Source organism: Aethalodelphis obliquidens, unplaced genomic scaffold (genome assembly GCF_003676395.1).
Source record: "Aethalodelphis obliquidens isolate GAN/ISIS:26980383/991018 unplaced genomic scaffold, ASM367639v1 scaffold3, whole genome shotgun sequence".
NCBI lineage: Eukaryota > Metazoa > Chordata > Mammalia > Artiodactyla > Delphinidae > Aethalodelphis > Aethalodelphis obliquidens.
The window spans coordinates 43,554,023-43,574,451 of NW_020837947.1; the positions used below are offsets into that span (position 1 = coordinate 43,554,023).

General features: G+C 37.4%; 1 protein-coding gene across 1 annotated transcript in view; it reads left to right on the forward strand.

Annotated features, from left to right (window-relative positions):
* FRK (fyn related Src family tyrosine kinase) overlaps nucleotides 1-17,403 on the forward strand; it is an 86,055-nt gene extending 68,652 nt beyond the window's left edge. The window contains exons 3-8 of the mRNA XM_027088202.1: nucleotides 273-436; nucleotides 2,128-2,296; nucleotides 4,828-4,986; nucleotides 13,696-13,877; nucleotides 14,951-15,116; nucleotides 15,505-17,403. Coding sequence (XP_026944003.1) covers nucleotides 273-436; nucleotides 2,128-2,296; nucleotides 4,828-4,986; nucleotides 13,696-13,877; nucleotides 14,951-15,116; nucleotides 15,505-15,713 — 1,049 coding nt within the window. The 3' untranslated portion in view covers nucleotides 15,714-17,403. The remainder of the gene's footprint in view (nucleotides 1-272; nucleotides 437-2,127; nucleotides 2,297-4,827; nucleotides 4,987-13,695; nucleotides 13,878-14,950; nucleotides 15,117-15,504) is intronic.
* The last annotated feature ends 3,026 nt before the right edge of the window (nucleotides 17,404-20,429 follow it).

Consider the following 20,429-nt stretch of genomic DNA (forward strand, 5'->3'; position numbering starts at 1 on the left):
TATACTAGGCCTCAAATCAAAGTTTATTTTTGGTACTAACTGTACTCTTTTATTTTTATATTTCCTTTAAAATATGATTCCACATTCTTTTTTCCTTTTTAGTCTGCTGTATGTCCTTTATAAGCTTCCTGAAGTCTTTTCTGAAACAAAGTTGAGAAATAAATAGAATCTGTTAAGATTTTATTCCATGCATTGAAACTATCGTCACAAAATAAGCAAATCTCCTTTGCTTTGGCAAGAAGTTTATTAAAAGGACTTATTTTGGGTTCCAGTTTTAGACAATGGGGTTGTGAAACACTACAGAATCAGAAGACTGGATGAAGGGGGCTTTTTCCTTACCCGGAGAAGAACCTTTTCGACACTGAATGAATTCGTGAGTCACTACACCAAGACAAGCGATGGCCTGTGTGTCCAGCTGGAAAAACCATGCTTAAAGGTGAAATGCTTTCAAGCTGTGTTCCTTTATTTTTGAAGTTAATTTTATTTCCCTCAGGTGTTGGAGTTATTTGTCATGTGATATGTCAGCTCAGAAAAAAAGGTCATTGAATACCCAAGTCATGGATAGGCAAGCTGTGACCCCTGAGCCAATATGGCCCCACACTTATTTTTATAAATAAGCTTTATTGGAGCATAGACATGCTCATTCATTTACAGATTGTCGTTGCTTTTTTGCTATAATAGCAGAGTTTAATAGTTGAAACAGAGACTATATGGCTCACAAAGCCTAAAATATTTACCGTCTCATTCTTTTCAGAAGAAGTTTGCCAAGTCCCGACCTCAAGCAACCACTGAACACAGAAAATATTCATTCTTTGCACTAAGAAACTAATCTGGTATCTTGTTATTGCAGCATTTAATGATATGGCTGGAGGGAAAGAAAATTCTGGAATACAATTCTTACTTAGATGATCTGTATTCAAGATTATTAACATGAAATGACCAGGTTCATTATCTGGTTGTCTGCATATAGATATCATTTAACCGTTCTAATAGTTTGATTGTTTGGCCTGGCTGTTTAGTGGGAGGAGGTAACATTTATAGAATTAATCTATATCTATCATTAAATTCTGTTGTTTGCATGTTTTACCTAAATGTGTTTAAAGTTAAGTAGTGGTCATACACCTCAGTGGGGCAAGCCTTCAGCTCCACATCAGAGTTCAGGTCTCATGTACTGTCAGTGGTATAGCCAACCCTGTGGTTTATACCTGGATGACCAGTGAAAGCTTCCTTGTGATGCCTGATTAGAATTCTACAGACAAGTAGAAGCTGAAGAATTCTGTCCCGTATGCAGGGAATTTATGAGCTAAATCCTGAGACGTGAATAGGCAATTTTGGTATAAGTATGTACATCTTAGATGGTACAGGAATGACCTCACAAGAGTATCTAAGCTTATGCTAAGAAATAGTTCAACTGATAGAAAGATATGACTTAAAAATTCTTAGTTTAACCAACATTGTTGAATTCTGGTAGGGAAAAGGGTTTACAAAGCATAGGTGACCTTCTGTGCACTCAAGATACTGATGACTTAGTGGAGGAGATAAGATAAATTTCTAAAGGCAGATGACAAACTAGACTATGCACTCTAGGAGAGCAGAGACCTTGCCTATTTTGTTTACAGAATGGAACCTAGTTGGTGCTTGAAAAATATTTATTTATTAAATAAATGAGTAAATGAGTGAACAAATAAGTAAATGAATTTGAAAAAAGATGAAATTAATTATGAGAAATTTTGTGATACATGTGGTAAATGCTATAGGCCAAAGAGTTGGGGAGATAATTGTGGATGAGATGGAACTTCAGTTTAGCCTTCAAACTTGATTTATGTAGGCAAGGAGGCAAAGAGAACTCCCACCACATAGGTGAGAGGGTGGTATTTGGGTGTCATGTGGGACAGATGGACAGCAAGGTGCCCAACTTAGCAGGATTTGGGAGATCAGCTGGAAGAGGCAAAGATACAGATTCTACCACAATTGCTTTCCATTTAAAAGTAATTAGAATAAAATTTACAATATTTTGTTTCTAAAAATGACGTCTCTTTTTAAAAGTACCTAGACTGTTATTTTCAACCAAAAAATTGTTGAATATAACTTTTTTCTTACGAGTATTCTAATTATTCTGTGAAGCAGATACAAGTCCCAGCTCCCTTTGATTTGTCATATAAAACCGTGGACCAATGGGAGATCGACCGCAGCTCCATACAACTTCTGAAGAGATTAGGATCTGGTCAGTTCGGCGAAGTGTGGGAGGGCCTATGGAACAATACCACTCCGGTAGCAGTAAAAACATTAAAACCAGGTACGAGAACAAGAATGGCAAAGGTTAAATGGCGTATGTTGATACTTATAAGCTCAACTTGCCACTGTAAATGTCCAAGAGGTCATGGGACAGCCAGTGTGGGCACCAAGCGAGGGTTATAATCACTTTCTGTAGTGACCACAGTGATCTATCCCAGCACCTGAGATTTTCAGAATTACTGCAGGTATGATTATGATTTTGAATCCTAATCTTATTAACAACTGAGACTAAACTTTATTGTCCAATCTGATCACTTTTTTCCAAAAAAGAAGCAGCTAGCTATCCATCCTAACACTGCTCTCTAAGGAAGGCCTTTTGGAGGTCAAAAGAGAACAAAAACTCAGATTTCTTATATTAAAAAATAGCGCCATGATAGTTTTCTTTCCAAGAGGAATAATTATTATTGATTTACAGTGTAATAGCAGCAAACAGCTTTGGTGATTGCTTAAATGTCTTCACTTCACTGGGGCCATTAATCAATCTTCTCAGCTATTTATTGCTTAGCAGACTACCGCGCAATAAAGACGAGCCTGAAATCAACTCCCACAGTAGCTCTGACAGGCAAAAATTAATATTTAATGTTGCATTACTAGCTGAGTTGAGATTGGGTCTCTTTTGCTGTGCAGCTGGTCAGCTGTAACCAGCGTAGCCAAGGAGTGCTCTGAGCAGGCTTCCCCTGCAGAGGCTCCTGACGTACCATGGTTTCAGCTCTAGCGGATGGTGTGATCTGGCAATGATTTAAGTGTCCTGCATTCCATGAATCTGACGGCTACCCAAAGCATCAACATAGAAACATATTGTAGATAAATCGTCTGAATGGAGATCATAATTGCTGCTATCACTGGAAACATCAATCAGATTGTTTGGGGGTGGGGGAATGATCCTACTATATCGGTAACTAACCATAGGCCAAACTAATTATAATAACCAAAAGAGGTCCTTTATTATGGTTTGGATGCCTCTTTTATTCTTAGCTCCATTTTGCCACAGTGATTCAAGACTTTAATCCTATTTGATTATGTGGAGCAGATGGAAGTGAGGGAGCTCAGCAAAAATTGATGGAGAACAGAATAGGCCATTTCCCCCCATTCTCCCTCTGTAAGTCCTTGCCTCTTCCCCTCAGCCTGTGAAGAAATGCTTACAGTTGATCTGTCTGGTTTTCCTAAGAATATGCCTATTTTTAATAATAATACAAATATAGTCAACACTCATTAAACACATATGTACCAGACAATGCTATTATCCTGACAATGATTTTATGTCAGTAGGATTATTAACCATGTTTTAGAGATGAAGAAACTGAAGTTCAGAGACATTTGGTAACTTGTTCAAGATCACACAGTGAGCTAGGATTTGTTCGAGCCTGGGTAGTGAACTTCTAGACTCTCAAAAGGCATACCAAAGGATAGATTGCCTAAATGCTTTATGTGAAATGATCTGCAGGTCACATGTAACTCTTTCTAACTGCATATTAATAAACAGTCAGAGTGTTAGCTTGGAATGCCAAAGCTTATCCATACCTGGGGTTCAAATATTAGCTGTGAAGTCTTCTATCTGAGAGAATGAGGAACGAAACAGACTCTTTAAGCATCAGTGAAAATGATATTTGCACTATCCATAGTGAATACTGAGATGTGAAACGACAGTATTCCTTCAGTTACAACAATGGCTCTGAAACATCATATCCTAAAAGAAATAAAAGATCTTTAAATGACTAATGAAAGGTAACTCCAGGTATTCTTCTTTCTCTTAGGTTTTATTTGACATTAACTGTTGATTCTTGGCACTTTGCATGGTGAGTCAGAGTTGAGCCATTTAAGTGCAATTTAATTGTAGATGAGTCTTCAGAATAGGCTCCAATATCTCCCTTAACATTTGGTCAAGCTATTAAAACCAACTGTGGAGATATTAATACAGGAGAAAATGTTGAATATCAGCTTCAAGAGGAGGAAAAAAACACTAAGTTTTGGGAGTGGCCCTTGAATGTTTTCTACTGGGCCTACACTATGGATATATGTCCTTGCAGAATTAAAGACATAAATATGGCAGAATATCATTGCTTTTTAGAAACGTTATCCAGCTCTTCCCACAGTGGGTACCAAGGACAGGGCAACTATTAATCTTCTCTGCATCCTGGACAGAAAAACTCACTGCAATAATCAAACATTCAGTGTCTTCCAGTGTTCATGTTAATAGAATGTCTTCTCTTTGTGTTCCTAAGATGCCTGCCTTGTTTTATCAACTAGACTGTCAGTGTTTCCTTTTCCTTCATTTTTCACATGGACCTGAATCAACCTCTCTTCACCTACAGGTCATAATACATAAGCTGCACAGCCCTGATGCGCCAACACATCAGTTATTAGGTTGCCCTGGTTGAACTGATTCTCTTCCTTGATAAATCTGAAGATTTGTGACACTCATGCTCTTACTTTACTGAGAGGCAGGAAGCAATCTTGGTGATTCCCACCAGGCTTCTGTGAGGATAGGAATGCCTCAGTAACATAAAGTGATTTCTCCTCTTCTTGTTTCAGGTTCAATGAATCCAAATGACTTCCTGAGGGAGGCACAGATAATGAAGAACCTAAGACATCCAAAGCTTATCCAGCTTTATGCTGTTTGCACTTTAGAAGATCCTATTTATATTATTACAGAGTTGATGAGACATGGAAGTCTGCAAGAATATCTCCAAAGTAAGCTAAAGACTTAATAAAAGGAAAAAAGAGGAATTTAGTTTAGCTAGTCCTATAAATGTCAATTTAGCAAGGCTTCTATAACCCAAAGGATATCTACTATGGTATATCTGTGACAATGAATGTCTTACCATTGAATTGCTCAACTACTCTTTAATAGGATATATACTGTGTACTCAAAGGGAGGAAAAATATTTATGTAGTGGAAGAACAAATTGTTCACCATAGACATATCAGAGTACTTAAGTGTCATGTGGAAAATTGAAGAATTGATGTTTTTCACGATGCTTTGTTTCCTACAATAACTAATTGAACATTATCAGTCATGGACCAGTATTTTCTATGGCCCAGAATTAAGGGACATGGAATGCTTTCGGGGGAAGGGAGGGAAAGGTACCCTCATTTTTCTCTTTGCCAGTTTTGGACAACATTGTGCTTGTTGGAATTTAAAATACTTCCAACCGCTAGGCAACATTAGAATATTCAGACTAAAAAGAAGAAATATACTATTACTTTATTTTTACATCTGCTTCCTGTAGTCTGAGAAGACTTAAGGGCACTGTAGAATTTTGATGTTTATTACAAATTAATAATTTAATAAGCCACAATATTATAAGCATTAAAGTGAGATGTTCAAAGAAGTGGAGATCAAGTACTGAGAGAATAATTCATGCTTTAAAAAGAGGCATTTTCTATACTTTCTTGGAATGTCAGAGTGGGACTGATAGAATGTATAGAGGTAAAGGGAGGTGAGAATAATGGAACAAAGATATCGGAAAGATAGGAGTATTCTCTCATTTCAGGGTGACTTGTGAAGCTGGTGATATTAAATTGCAAGACTAGATAGGAACAAAGAACGTTAAGACTTGCTAAGTGCTGTTAAAAACAAAAATATACCTAGCTCCCTTGCATAAAGATATCAAATTTAACAGTATTAGATTGTGTTACCCACCAGAGAGAGACTAACCTCAGCCATTGACTCCTTTTGCTTTATTCCCAGGGACAAAAGTACAGGAGCCCTTTCAGGTCATCTCTAACGAAAATGCTTTGTCAAATTAGAAACATTCGCGCTGTTATATCTCACAGTCAATGCTCAATCCTCAGATCTATCAGCAGTATTCAATTCAATGGACACTGCCTCCTTCTGGTAACACTACCTTCTGGAAACACTACCTTCATTTGGCTTCTGGGACACTTCATCCAATGTCCTTTTCTCTTCCTTTCTTGCCAGTTCTTCTCAATCTATGTGATTTCTCTCATCTCCCACACTTCTCAATATCTTGGAATTTTCCAAGACTCTTGCGACATCACCAGATTCCTTGCTAATCTCAACCAGTCTTATTGTTTAATAACATTTATGTATTAACAAATTGCCTAAATTATATCCCTCCATTACTTCAGAATCATATATCCAACTGCCTTCTTAGCTTCTCCACGTGAACACTGTATCAGTCTGGATAATATGGGTATGATGCGGTAACAAACCCCTCCAAATCTCAGAGTCTTAACACAGGTGTTTATTCTTGCTCTTGCTACATGTGAGATATAGATTGGCTGGTGGCTCAGGTCTTTTGATCACCTTGGCAGCAGCAGGGGATATGACTGTTCTCATTCTGGCTCTTAAAGCTTCTGACCAGGAGTGACAGAGGTCATTTCTGTGCCCTTTTCATTTGGTTAAATCAAGCCAAAGGGAGTAGGGGAGTACAGCCCTCTAAAGTGCTTAAAAGCAGGAAAAAACAAAAGTTTGCAAACAGCCCTCATTTCTACTGCATATGTCTATTAGACATCTCAAAATAATTTGTCCAAAAACTGATCTCTGATATTATCCTCAGTAATCTGCACCTCTTGTGGTCTTTCCTTCTCTGACAATGTCAACACACAGGCCTAACATCTTGGAGTCACCTCTACTTCTCACATCCTATATCTGACCAACCAGCAAATCCCACTGGCTTGCTTTCCAAATATAGCCAGGATTTTACCACTTCTCAACACTCCTACTCCAGTCCCAGTCATCGTCAACTCTCTCCTGGATTCTGCAGTAGCCTTCTAATTTGTCTCCCTCTTTTGGTTCTTGACCCCTTCAGTCTCTTCTCAACACAGTAGCTGGAGAGATCCTGTTAAAATGTAAATCAGGTCACGTCCCTCCTCAGCCCCAAACCTTCAGTGACTCCTTGGTTCTCTCTGTGTAACCCATAAAGTCCTGCCTGACCCGGCTCTCCATTACCTCTCCGACCCCATCTCCCACAGGTTTGCCCTGGTTCACTCTGTCAACTACACTGCCCTTCTTTGCTACTCTTTGTATCTTCCAGATGTGCTCCGCTGCAGGCCCTGCGCACTTGCCGTTTCCTCTACCTGAAAATTTTTCCCGTTACTTATCCGCACAGCTCATTTTCTCACGTCCTGAAGTCTTTACTCAGGTATTCCCATTACAGCGAGTCCTTCCTGGGTCACCCTCTAAATTCTGAGATTTAATCTCCCTTTGCTGACTCTTCGTATTCCTCTTTCCTGCTTTTTGTTTTCTCTTCCTAGCTGTTAGTTGTCATATAATGCATGACATATTTATGTAGCTTATTTTTAGTGTCTTCTAAAATACAACTTGGAGAGGACAGAGATTTTTCTTTGTTTTAGTGCTAGAACGGTGTCAGGCACACAGAAGGTGTGCACTAATTGTGTGTTGACTAAGTGAATGAATAAATTAATGGATAGATTAAGTCAGGGCCATCCTGAACCTAATACAGTTGGGACTTGTTTTGTGCTTGGTATCCGCTTGCAAAGATACGCTTAGTATATTGCAAACTCCTTTGACATTGAGGATTTCTGTGGTTTGTTGATGTCTTTTACTCAGGGTTGAGCACGAACTCTGTCATCTTCTGGGTTGAACTATCAGGGTCAAGTTTACAGAGACCTTCATTTGCCCGGATACTTAGCAGCCAGGGGGAGTAATGAAGGCATGCTCATTACAGACAATCCCTTCCCAATCAAGAGGATTTGATTTCAACAAAATGATCTTAAAATGTATCTGCCAGTCTTAAACATCCCATAATGATAAATATTATTAAGCTGAAATGCTCTTGAGTAATGGAACATAACTGAAAATACTTCCTTGCTGCAGATGTAAATTGTCACAGCTCTATGAACGTTTATATCAGTTTTGACATCTGGCTGCTGTATTAGAAGTGTGCTCTGAGGTTGTCTGCAGTTCCTAGGCCACTGTACTTTTCAGGGCAGAAAATATGTTACTACTCAGTTTCCTTCACTATTGTGCCTGTCAGAGAAAACCTTTTTATATCCACCGTAATAGGATTAGATGTTGTATTTGATAGCTGAAATAACACACATTTTTCTATAGAAACATCTTTGTAGTCCCTAAGCCTGGCTGAATATTTTTTTGTAATACATTTTGCCAAAATGGAAAAGGCTTGTCAAAAAACTTTAGCACTAAGGGTAATTGATGCCTGGTATTTCTTACTGAAGTTTAAAGAGGATAAATATCTGCATTTTTTACTTTAGCTGGGCTTGTTTTCTTTCCAATAAATACTTATAGACCATCTAGTATATGTCTGTATATTTTCTTTGTTTTACAGATCAAGTCCTAGCATGTTGTTCATCATTCTCACAGACAGTTCAGTTAAGTGGATTGAAGCAGACAGGAATGTTTTCACTGAGATACCCTTTAACTGAACACAACTCCGTAACTATTTGCTGTCTGCATGAATGGAAGTCTCTTCATAGCCCCTGACTTTGGGTGCTCAGGAGTGTAAGGTGGATTTTAGGGAGGCAGTACAGAATAAATTTATGACGCATGAGATTTCAGCCTCCAACATATCCTGGATTGGAATCTCTACTCTATAAATTATTACCTGTTCCTCTGAGTGGTAGGAACACCTATCAAACAGGGCAAAATACTTCCTATAGTTGTTCTGAGTATTAAATGAGGTGATGTACTAGAAAATCAACCATATGGGATAGTGGTAGGAGAGGAGCATATATATTTTAATTTTTTTTCCCTCTAAAAATCACTATATAGCACTTACTGTGTGCCAGGGATTTTTCTAAGTCCTATACAAGTATTATTTGAGTTCATTCTTCTAACAACCTCATGAACTAAGCATTATTATTATCATCCCCATTTTGAAGAACCTGAGGTATGGAGAGATTAAGTAACTTATTCAAGGTGGTTGAACAAGAATTCAAACCCAGGAAATCTGGCTCCATAGTCCATGCTTTTAACCATATACATAGCACTGATATTATTCTCCTAATATCCACCTATTATTTATTGCTGCACGACAAATTACCCCAAAACTTAGTGGCTTACAGCAGCAAACATTTATTATCTCACAGTTTCTGTGGTCAGGAATCCAGGTGCAGCTGAGCCGGGTCTTCTGGGTCAGGGTTTCTCACAAGGCTGCAGTCACGGTGTCAGCCGGGGTTCCAATCATCTTTATCCATTCATTTCTTGATGGACACTTAGGTTGCTTCCATATCATGGTTATTGTAAATAATGCTGCTGTGAACTTTGAGGTGCATATATCTTTCGAATTAGTGTTTTTATTTTCTTCAGGTAAATACTCAGGAGTAGAATTGATGGATCATGTGGCAGTTTTATTTTTAATTTTTTGAGGAATCTTTATACTGTTTTCCATAGTGGCTGCACTAAATTAAATTCCCACCGACAAAGCACTAGGGTTCCCTTTTATCCACATCCTCACTAACACTGGTTATTTCTTGTCTTTTTTGTTTTTGTTTTTGGCTGCGTTGGGTCTTCGTTGCTGTGCGCGGGCTTTCTCTAGTTGCAGTGAGTGGGGGCTATTCTTTGTTGTGATGCGTGGGCTTCTCATTGTGGTGGCTTCTCTTGTTGAGGAGCATGGGCTCCAGGCACCAGGCTTCAGGAGTTATGGCTCGCGGTCTCAGTGGCTGTGGCTCACGGGCTCTGAAGCACAGGCTCAGTAGTTGTGGAGCATGGGCTTAGTTGCTCCGCGGCATGTGGGATCTTCCTGGACCAGGGCTCGAACCCGTGTCCCCTGCATTGGCAGGCGGATTCCCAACCACTGAGCCACCAGGGAAGCCCCTATTTCTTGTCTTTTTGACGATAGCCATTCTTACAGGTGTGAGGTAATATCTCATGGTTTTGATTTGCATTTCTCTGATGATTAGTGATTTGAGCATCTTTTCATTTGCCTGTTGGCCATCTGTTATGTCCTCTTTGGAAAAATGCCTATTCACGTCCTCTGCCCATTTTTTGATCAGATTGTTTATCTGTTTTTGATGTTGAGTTGTATGAGTTCTTTATGTATTTTGGATATTAACCCCTGATTTGATATGTCATTTGCAAATATCTTCTCCCTTTCAGTAGACGGTCTTTCCATTTTATTGATGGTTTCCTTCATTGTTTGAAAGCCTTTTAGTTTGATTTGGTCCCATTTGTTTATTTTTGCTTTTGTTGCCCTTGCCTGAGGAGACAGATCCAAAAAAATATTGCCAAGACCAGTGTCAAAGAGATAACTGCCTATGTTTTCTTCTAGGAGTTTTGTGGTTTCAGGTCTTACATTTAAGTCTCTAACCCATTTTGAATTTATTTTTGTATATGAGAAAATGGTCTATTTTCATTCTTTTACATGTAGTTGTCCAGTTTTCCTAATGCTACTTATTGAAGAGACTTTCTTTTCCCTGTTATATATTCTTTGTTGTAGATAATTGACCATGTGAGTGTGAGTTTATTTATGGGCTCTTTATTCTGTGCCATTGAGCTATGTGTCTGTTTTTATGCCAGTATCATACTGCTTTGATCACTATAGCTTTGTCTGAAGTCAGGGAATGTGATACCTCCGGTTTTATTTTTCTTTCTCAAGATTGCTTTGGCTATTCAGGGTCCTTTGTGGTTCCATACACATTTTAGGATTATTTATTCTAGCTCTGTCGGTATTTTGTGAGTATTTTGATAGGGATTTCATTGAATGTGTAGATTGCTTTGGGTAGTTAAAATGGACATTTTAACAATATTAGTTCTTCCAATCCATGAACACATAACATCTTTCCATTCATTTGTATTCATTTGTATCATCTTCAATTTTTTTTATCAATGTCTTATAGTTTTCAGAGTACAGGTCTTTTACCTCCTCAGTTAAATTTATTTCTAGGTATTTTATTCTTTTTATTTGCTTGTATATGGGATTGTTTTATTGTTTTCTCTTTCTGATAGTTCATTATTAGTGTATAGAAATACAACAGATTTCTGTATATTAATTGTGTATCCTAAACTTTTACTGAATTCATTTATTAGTTCTAATAATAAATGAATCTTATTTATTATTGGTATTTTCTGTATATGGTATCATGTTATCTGCCAATAGTAAAAGTTTGACTTCTTCTCTTCCAATCTGAATGCCTTTTATTTCTCTTGTTGGTTGCTGTGGCTAGGACTTCCAATACTATGTTAAATAGAAGTGGTGAGAGTGGGCATCCTTGCCTTATTCTGGATCTTAGAGGAAAAGCTTTCAGCTTTTCACTTTTGAGTATGATGTTACCTGCAAGTTTGTCATAAATGGCCTTTATTACTCAGAGCCTATTTAAATATGCTGCTTGTATTAAAAAAACACACACACTCACACACAAACTGTGCTTAGGTCTTTCCCATTTGAAAACTTCCCTTGATTCCATTTATTTCATTTTTTTAATTGCAAAAGATGACATACATGTAGAAAGGACATGCATGACTTATGTCCTTTCTACATATATATTTATAATGTAATTATAAAGCGAGCAAGTAAACAACTGTGTAGCCACTATGCAAATCAAGAATGAGAACATAGCCAGCAGCCCAGAAACTCCTCTACTACCTTATCAATGACAATCCCTCACTATCAGGAACTTCATGATAATTGCTTTCCCTTCCTTGACTTACATTTTTCTCTGCTAGCTTCTTCTTGTCTTCCCTTCTTGACTAGGTTTTTGGAAATTGACATCTCCTCTTGCTATCTCCACATCCTCAGCTCCCCTTCAGCCCTTAACCCTTTATACTCCATCTCCAGCGAGACTCTCTTCCTGCAACCAATGTTTCCAGTGACTTCTTAATTATTATATTGTAGAAATGCTTTTTAGTTCTTATCTTGCTGGACTTATTTGACAATGGTAGTGATTTTCTCTTCTCAAACCTTTGACTGTTAGGATGTTCTCTTCTGGTTCTTCTCTCATTCTTTAGGCTGATTCCTCTCAGTTTTCTTGCAGGTTTATTTTTATATGCCCACTCTAAGTGTTGGCATTTCTCATGATTCTATCACTTTCTAGCAATCTCACCCACTTTTAATGTTTAACTCTTGCTCCTAGACAATGACGGTTAAATCCATCTTTCTAGCTGCATGCTTTCCTCTGAGCTTCAGAACCATATGCTTGTCTTCTTTTAGACATTTCCTCTTGGGTAATCCGTATGCATCTCTAGCTTAACAAATCTTAAACTGTTTAATTCTGATCAGACAGCAGCAATGATAGATAATAAGAACAGGTAGGCTTTACTAAGTTCTTCCTAGGTGCCAGGTACTGTTTTAAGTGCTTTACATGTATTATCTCATTTTAACAAATAATACCACAAGGTGATGATCATTATTGCTGTATATATGGAGAAACTGAGACACAGGAGTGTTAAGCAGCTTGCCCAAAGTCAGGAAGAAATGTAAGGCAGAGCCCTGATTCAAATTCTGGCACTCTAGCTTCAAACCAATCTTCCTCACTCTTGTACTGTAGTTGCTCAAGTCAGGAATTGTGTCTGGGACTCTTGACCATAAATTCAATACATTTTTGGTAATATCTGGCTTATTCAGATAGAGATAATGATAATTTGGATTTATATGAGACCTTTTCAGTTCTCCAGAAATTTGAAGACCTCTACTAACAGCGTGGCATCTAAACACTTATCCAGGGATGGCTGACCCCATTTCACAAAGTCACCACAAAATAACACTAATCTCTCTAGTAATGATCAAACTGACTCAACTACATAAATTTCCTATACTTAGTTATATAGAATCAGCAGGAGGAGAAACTATGTCTACGAAAGGTATATCATGCCTATACCTTCTCTTCATAGAGAGATGAGCAACCTATTCTAAGAATAACAGGCTAAGAAAGGAAAATGTAATGCATGCATCAAGCTTAATGGAGTACAAATGTAATATACTCAGCTTATAACTATGTAACATATATAGAACCTTCATTATTTTGTGAGCTAGTTTTTAAGAACAATGTGATGGAAGAATGAGAACTTTTCATTGGTTCAGCCATGCAAATTAGTATTATTTTTAGGGTTAAAGACTAAAACAACTAAGAAATGTTTCAAAGAAATCCAGAGGCAACCAAGTAACAGTTTCCATGAAGAGATGAGTCAGTGATGTGTGGTATTAAAAATGGCAATACCTGGACTCTTCCGGATATTTATAGCTGTGTTTGGATCATGTGGTACTGTTGCTCCTTTCTCCCAATAATGCTCATTTAGGGAAGGGAGGGCCTCAGCTTTGAAATGTGTTTGAGCTCTGAAACTTGTTGCCTCATTAACCCTTCGCAGGAAATGGAACGGTTTGTACCTGTTATATTTATTTTCTCTCAGTGCTATGGCACTTAATCCCACTGATAGCTCATTCATCAAAATTCTTAGAATTTGCTTCAATAGTTCAAATGTTCTCCAAAGTGAATCTCTTATTTTCTCTTTTTACCTAGATGATGCTGGATCAAATATCCATCTGATGCAGCAGGTAGACATGGCAGCCCAGGTTGCTTCTGGAATGGCCTATCTGGAGTCCCAGAACTACATCCATAGAGATCTGGCTGCCAGAAATGTCCTTGTTGGTGAACATAGTATCTACAAAGTGGCAGATTTTGGACTTGCAAGAGTTTTTAAGGTAGATTTGGCTTTGTTTTAATTAGTTGGTAATGGGTCAAAAGGCTAGACCAGTATACTAATAGATTTACTGTTATTTTTCGATATATTTCTCCAAGTTCTATTGGTCCATAGACCATTTCAGGATCCCAGGGCTCTACAGACAAACTACTTCCTATTTCTATTTCTTCACCAAAGAGAAAGAAACAGAAAAAACGATGATCAACCAGATGGGAAAGTATGTAATTAAGTTTGCAGTTGAATAAATGATCAGTTGTTCAGTACCAGTAGCCTCTGTTTGTCTGCCTCTATTTCTCTTAAAAAAGGCAGCACACTTTGTACAGAGTTACCCTATCCATTGTTGCTCACTTTATGCCAGACCAATATGCATGCTGCCAGGCATGCTGCCAAAATTCTTCAGCAAACCTTGGCTTTTAAAATCCTGCCACCCCCGCTCCCATTTTATGACATTAGGCCAAAAGACACTAATATAGGAGATATAATATTAGGTGTTTTTTTCTGAATTTAATTTTTTATTTCTACATTGTATCGTAAAAATATGAGTGTGAGGCATGACACATAAGTAAATGATTCTCTTTTGATCTTTATGAATTTATCATCTTTTCTCTTTGTAAATTAATTAGATCCCCAGTGAGTTGATAAATTAATTTAAATCATTTGGACCCTACTTTTCAGTATTAGAAAATGGTTACATGGTAATTATCAATGTCAGTGGCTCTTCAATACCAGCAGTAAATCAGAAAACAGGCTTTGCTTTCACTTTCTATATTTGCTAAAGACCAGGTGTAAAGCCAGTGTTATCACAGATGCATTTCCCATATGTATTACAGTGCTCCTTCCAGTGCTACTTTTAGCACATAGTAGGCTCTCAAATAATATTTCATTAATGAAGTCCCGCAGATTATTCAGTCTTGTGTGTCAGATTTGGAATTTGCTACTGTAATTATCATTTGAACTAAACTCATTTTGAATCTTGTCCCTCTAAATTTTAATGCAAAGCAAGTTACAGACGAATGAGGGTGACCAAAAAAGAACCCCACTTTAACCTAGCTTGATTCCTTAATGCATTATCAGGTAGATAATGAAGACATCTATGAATCTAAACACGGAATAAAGCTGCCGGTGAAGTGGACTGCGCCTGAAGCCATTCGTACTAATAAATTCAGCATTAAGTCTGATGTGTGGTCATTTGGAATCCTTCTTTATGAAATCATTACTTATGGCAAAATGCCTTATAGTGGTGAGTAATTAATTCTGAAGTGGGCCTTTCTGCTGCAGGTCACTTACTTAGGTGTGACTTTAACTGCTTTGCCCAGACTTAGAGGGCAGAGTTATGAGGCTGACCACACCATGTGCCTGTGGGAGCATAACAGATAAAATTTGATGATGATGATTTGCCTTAATGAGTTGGTTTATTGCCTCCTTCTCCTTTGCTCTTGAATTGCAGTCTTACAGACATTACTTGCTGTAGGATTTAGTTTAGTCTCTGCAGCCTGGGAAGGGGATGGTAGACTTCATAGTTTCTCCGGGGAAGACAGTTTGCTTTGTCCTCTAGAGTGTCAGTATCTATGAATTTAAGACTCTGATTTCCAACTTGTTTTTTGTTGGTTCCATTTTATATTTTTTAGGTATGACAGGTGCTCAGGTAATTCATATGTTGGGTCAAAACTATAGACTCCCTCAACCATCTAACTGTCCATTGCAATTCTACAACATCATGTTGGAGTGCTGGAATGCAGAGCCTAAGGACCGGCCAAAATTTGAGACACTGCATTGGAAATTTGAGGATTATTTTGAAACAGACTCTTCATATTCAGATACAAATAACTTTGCATGATGAACACTGAAGAACATCAAATAATGAAGTAGCAACAGAGTTCAATAATCAGTTCAGAAATACAATCATATTAACCAACTGTAAAAATGAATTTATCTTGACATATTCAAGTGATAAGGTACATTTGGCCATATAATACAAAAAAGATTATATGTGTATTTTATCAACTGGGCAATACTGCAGGACAGTCTGAGATGAAATATCATCTCCCCACTGCCTGGCAAAATCAAATGCACTAAACAAAGTTATTTTTCTTCTTAAAAGAGACACATTTCTATTTATTGTTTGAAATGCTGTTCAAGAGGATCAACAGATGATAGCGAATTTTTACTCAGTGACTGTTGTAGCATTTTCCTGTTTACTGATTAAGGTGGCTATTCATTATTCCTCGGATTGCTGAATCCCATCAGGCTGTTATTATGAAGGAATCTGATTGCTTTGCTGCACAGCAGGACCTGTGCTTTGAGATTTTTTTTCTCTTTTAAAATATCCTGTATAACTACAATGATGGCAAAGACATGTTAAATGACTTGATTGTACTTGGAGTAATTGCACATATTTTTTTCCTATGCATAAAAAAATGAAGCAGCTGTTGAGAAAAAGAATTAAAATCTCTCTCATTTGGTAGAAGGAAATGATGGAATTTTTCTCTACCTCAGTATGTGTCATCTGAGATTCATCTACATTAGTTTTAATCTCTTAATGCTAAGAATCAGCTTGCAAAGTTGATGAGTTATTATCTTGGAAATATGCAAGAAACATCTAATAGCCTGCCAGATCTGAGAAATAAGTATCAAAATAGTTTAGGAAAATGAGAGGAGAGCAGTAGGATTGCTAAGGCCTGGGATTTCTGAATAATTTAAAAAATGTACCTTTGCTATATAGGCTACAAAACAGGCCAAACTCTGTTTCAGATCTAGAGAGTAGGAATAAGGAATAATAAAGTTTCATAACATTGGTTATGAAACTGTATTTTTTTGTCTGATAGGACAAGAGAGTTTTTACTCATCTTAAGTTTTCATTAACCTTTGTAAGAATGTTATTTCTTCTTAAGCAATGGGTATATCAAGTTCTGTGCCTCATTAGATGATTAGGGAGAGCTCTCAAAGGGGGTTTCAAAATCAAATATATATTCAAAGATCTTCTAATGTAAAGCAGTATGAATGAAAAAATGCATAAGAAAATTTTGAGTATATTGAGAATATTTTGAGTATCTTCTTTCATCTTTCTTTAAAGGAGAAGAAGAGCAGTTTTAAGTGGTTTCGGAAACCCCAACACAAAGTAGATTAAACACTAAGTAAATCTGTATACTCTGTAACTGGAAGACAGGAGTTGTTAAAAAGGAGACAGCAGGCCCCAAATGGAGTCACTTGTGCTAAACCCCATATCAGCAAACCAAGGCTGAATACTTAAACTAATTGCAGTTTCAGCATTTCCCAGAAATGTAATCTTTAACCAGTCAACCTGGAATTACCTGGCCAGCATGATAGACCCCTTCCATCCCACTTAGGAGGGCAGGAGGGCGACCTCGTCAGAAACAATGCATTCTTTGCTAATGACGTTCTTTTCCCACCCCCTTTCTCCTTTTAAAAACCCTTGCTTTTCTACAGCATGGCTGAGCTCCTTTCTATTTGTTAAATGGGATGCTGCCCAATTCACGAATCACTGAATAAAGCCAATTTGATCTTTAAATTTACTCAGTTGAATTTTTGTTATTTAACAAGATAGAGAGGACTCCATGCACAATACCATTAACAATTCAATGATGTTAACAAAGACCCAAGTCCTTTCCCAACCTTCCCTCTGCCATCGGCATTGTCCTCATTCCTATGGTCGTAGATGGCTCTCAAAACCAACTGGGGTTCCCTCTTCTCTTCACCCAGCAGGAGAAAATGGGAAGCCTCTCTCTTTGCATTTTCAGCTTACATAAAAATCATTCTTTTTCAGGCTTCCCTGGTGGCGCAGTGGTTGAGAGTCTGTCTGCCAATGCAGGGGACATGGGTTTGTGCCCCAGTCTGGGAAAATCCCACATGCTGCGGAGCGGCTAGGCCCGTGAGCCACGGCCACTGAGCCTGCGCATCCGGAGCCTGTGCTCCGCAACGGGAGAGGCCACAACAGTGAGAGGCCCGCATACCGCAAAAAAAAAAAAAAAAAAAATCATTCTTTTTCTGTTCAGGCAAACTGGGGTCATGTGCCTAACCCTAGACCAATAATAGACTCTTATGTGCTGGCTGAGAATAAACTCTGCCACACTGAAGCTGGGAATATGGTTACCTTTTCTGGAGACAGGTTGGGAGTTTGGCTTATCTGAATAAAATTAGAGAAGATTGGATCCTGGGTAGGTGTCCATTAAGGAGAAAGTCCCCTGAGATGAAGTATCTATACTGTACATATAAAATAGGTGTATGTATGTGTATATACACTTAAACTTTTTTGAAACTAAAATGGGTCCTATGGAGCTAACAATCATAGAGCCCCTTGATTCCTTTATGAACAGCAAATATTTATAAGGGAAGGTCAACACTAATCTTTCTAATTAGTTGACTATGTATAGGACAAATTCAATTATTTATTTAAAGTCATAGAATCTAATGCAAAGAGCAAATTTTAAATAACGAGTTATTAAAAATTAAAAGAAAATAGCTCATTTTCTTTGAGTTTATTTCTTGGAGTTCAATCCTGCTTGAACATATACAGAAATGAATTAAAATATTCCCATTTCATTGTGAAAATTCAACTACTATATAATTTACTTTTTTTGGTAGCTGCTAATAACAACAAATTTTTTAGTAAGATCTGATTTTGAAATGTAAAAAGAAGGTTATCCTTTCTTGTTTTTGTACTACCTGAAACCTGTTTGACTTACCACATTTGATTCTTGGAGACATTTATGTTCAAGTTGCTGTCAAAGCAATCCATTATTCTTGTTTTCACCTGAGGGATCACAGAGAAAAATAATGGATTCAGTTAGGAGAAGCAGGAATAGATTTTTTTTTTAACTGACATAAATTTCTTTCCCTGTATAGAATAAAAGGATCAAGAAAAGGTAAGTTGAATTTTCCTACAACGAGCCAGCTCTTGTTAAATTTACGTCCCCTAAATTGTAGCAAAGCACTTTCTATGTAATGTTTTATTTATGTAATTCAGTTATTTGGAGGTGGTGGTGAGGGAGGTGAGTACATCATTTCCTGTGGTATTTCAAATCTCTTTTGACAAAAACCTAAGAATTTTTACAATAGAAAAGAATTCAAAATTCCATTAAGCCTCTTTTAAGAAGGTTATGAAGGAAATAGCTTTACATTGTCTAAGGTCAAAAGAGACACAGAGTACAACTTCTAATAGTTTTGAAAACTGAATATTGTGTCATTAAAAACAAAGATAAAGTCTAAGTGACCAGCAATCTGCAAAATGGGCTGTGGCAATGGGTCGTCTTAAAGGACACCGAAGAACAAGACATTGGGAAATATCAGGCTGGGCGCATTCACTCACACATTTTGCTCACAATGTGTGTCTGCATGGTGACTGCATGGATGACTGAACTATAGCGGGCCCAAACTCCTTCCATTCTCTGATGGCCCAATGGGAACCATTGCCCCTGGAAGGATGCCAACTGTCACCCAGCTGGTGTTTCCTGGAGGAAGCAGGGCTCAGCTGGTGACCCAAGGCTTTGCCAAGCATCTGCCCTACCTGAAATACTGTTTTTCATGGTGTACTTGAGCATATGGTTTCTGGTCCAAATGGCCTGGTTGGTAGTGTGTTTTGTGCTGACTTTTCAGGACTCTTTGCAAAGATATATTATGTGAATTACAATGGTGATACTTTGGATACTTATTCAGATTGTGTGAAAGGCCACTTTAAAAGAAGTAAATGAGGCTTTTATACATGGGTATTGGAATTGCCAGTGGGTCATCTGGAAATGTTCAGTTCTTGTAATTCCTGGCATCATTACAGAGAAGTTTTGATCTATAATCTTCAACATGATCCCCAAATTCCATGGAGTAGGCTAAAAAAAAAGAAAAGAAAAAGCTGGAAAGTTTGATGGAGAATACTTACAAATCTTTTAAATCCATGACCCTTGAAATATTTTAATTTTCACAGTGTCATCTTTTCACTGCTTACATTGCCCCATTAAACTCCTTCAGATTTTCCTTTTTTATATTAAGGAACTGATAGTAAAACTCTTAAATTATTTATTATATTTAGAAATGAACTGGAGAATAAAAATAGTGTACAACCCTGAATCTCAGAGACTTTAACAAGTTTAGCTTCAACCTGCACTCAGATGACACTATCTACATAGGAGTTATAAGATTAAGTTATAAGGAGAGAGACACCCAATTATTTCCATTTACACTTCTTGCTTGGGTAGTTAATCTATCAGTCATCTAAAGCAGCTGACTGGAATGTAACATCTTTTTCATCCTCATAGAAAATAATCAGCTCTTCCAGAAAAGGGTAGCAAATCTCGAAGATGCCTTAAGTATCTAGTTAAATGTATTGCTGTACAGGAGATTCAAATCATATAATATAATAACCATGGACTCGTATGTTAGGGGAAAATGGTTAAAAGCAACTAAAATTGCTTGGTTTGGAAGAAGCTAAATATTGTCTTGTAATAATTTCTTGAAATTTTAGAATAGAGGCTTTAATTGTACTATTTGTGAAGGATAAAATTGCTTGATATTAGCCAAATTATGTTTAATTTTTATGGCCTAC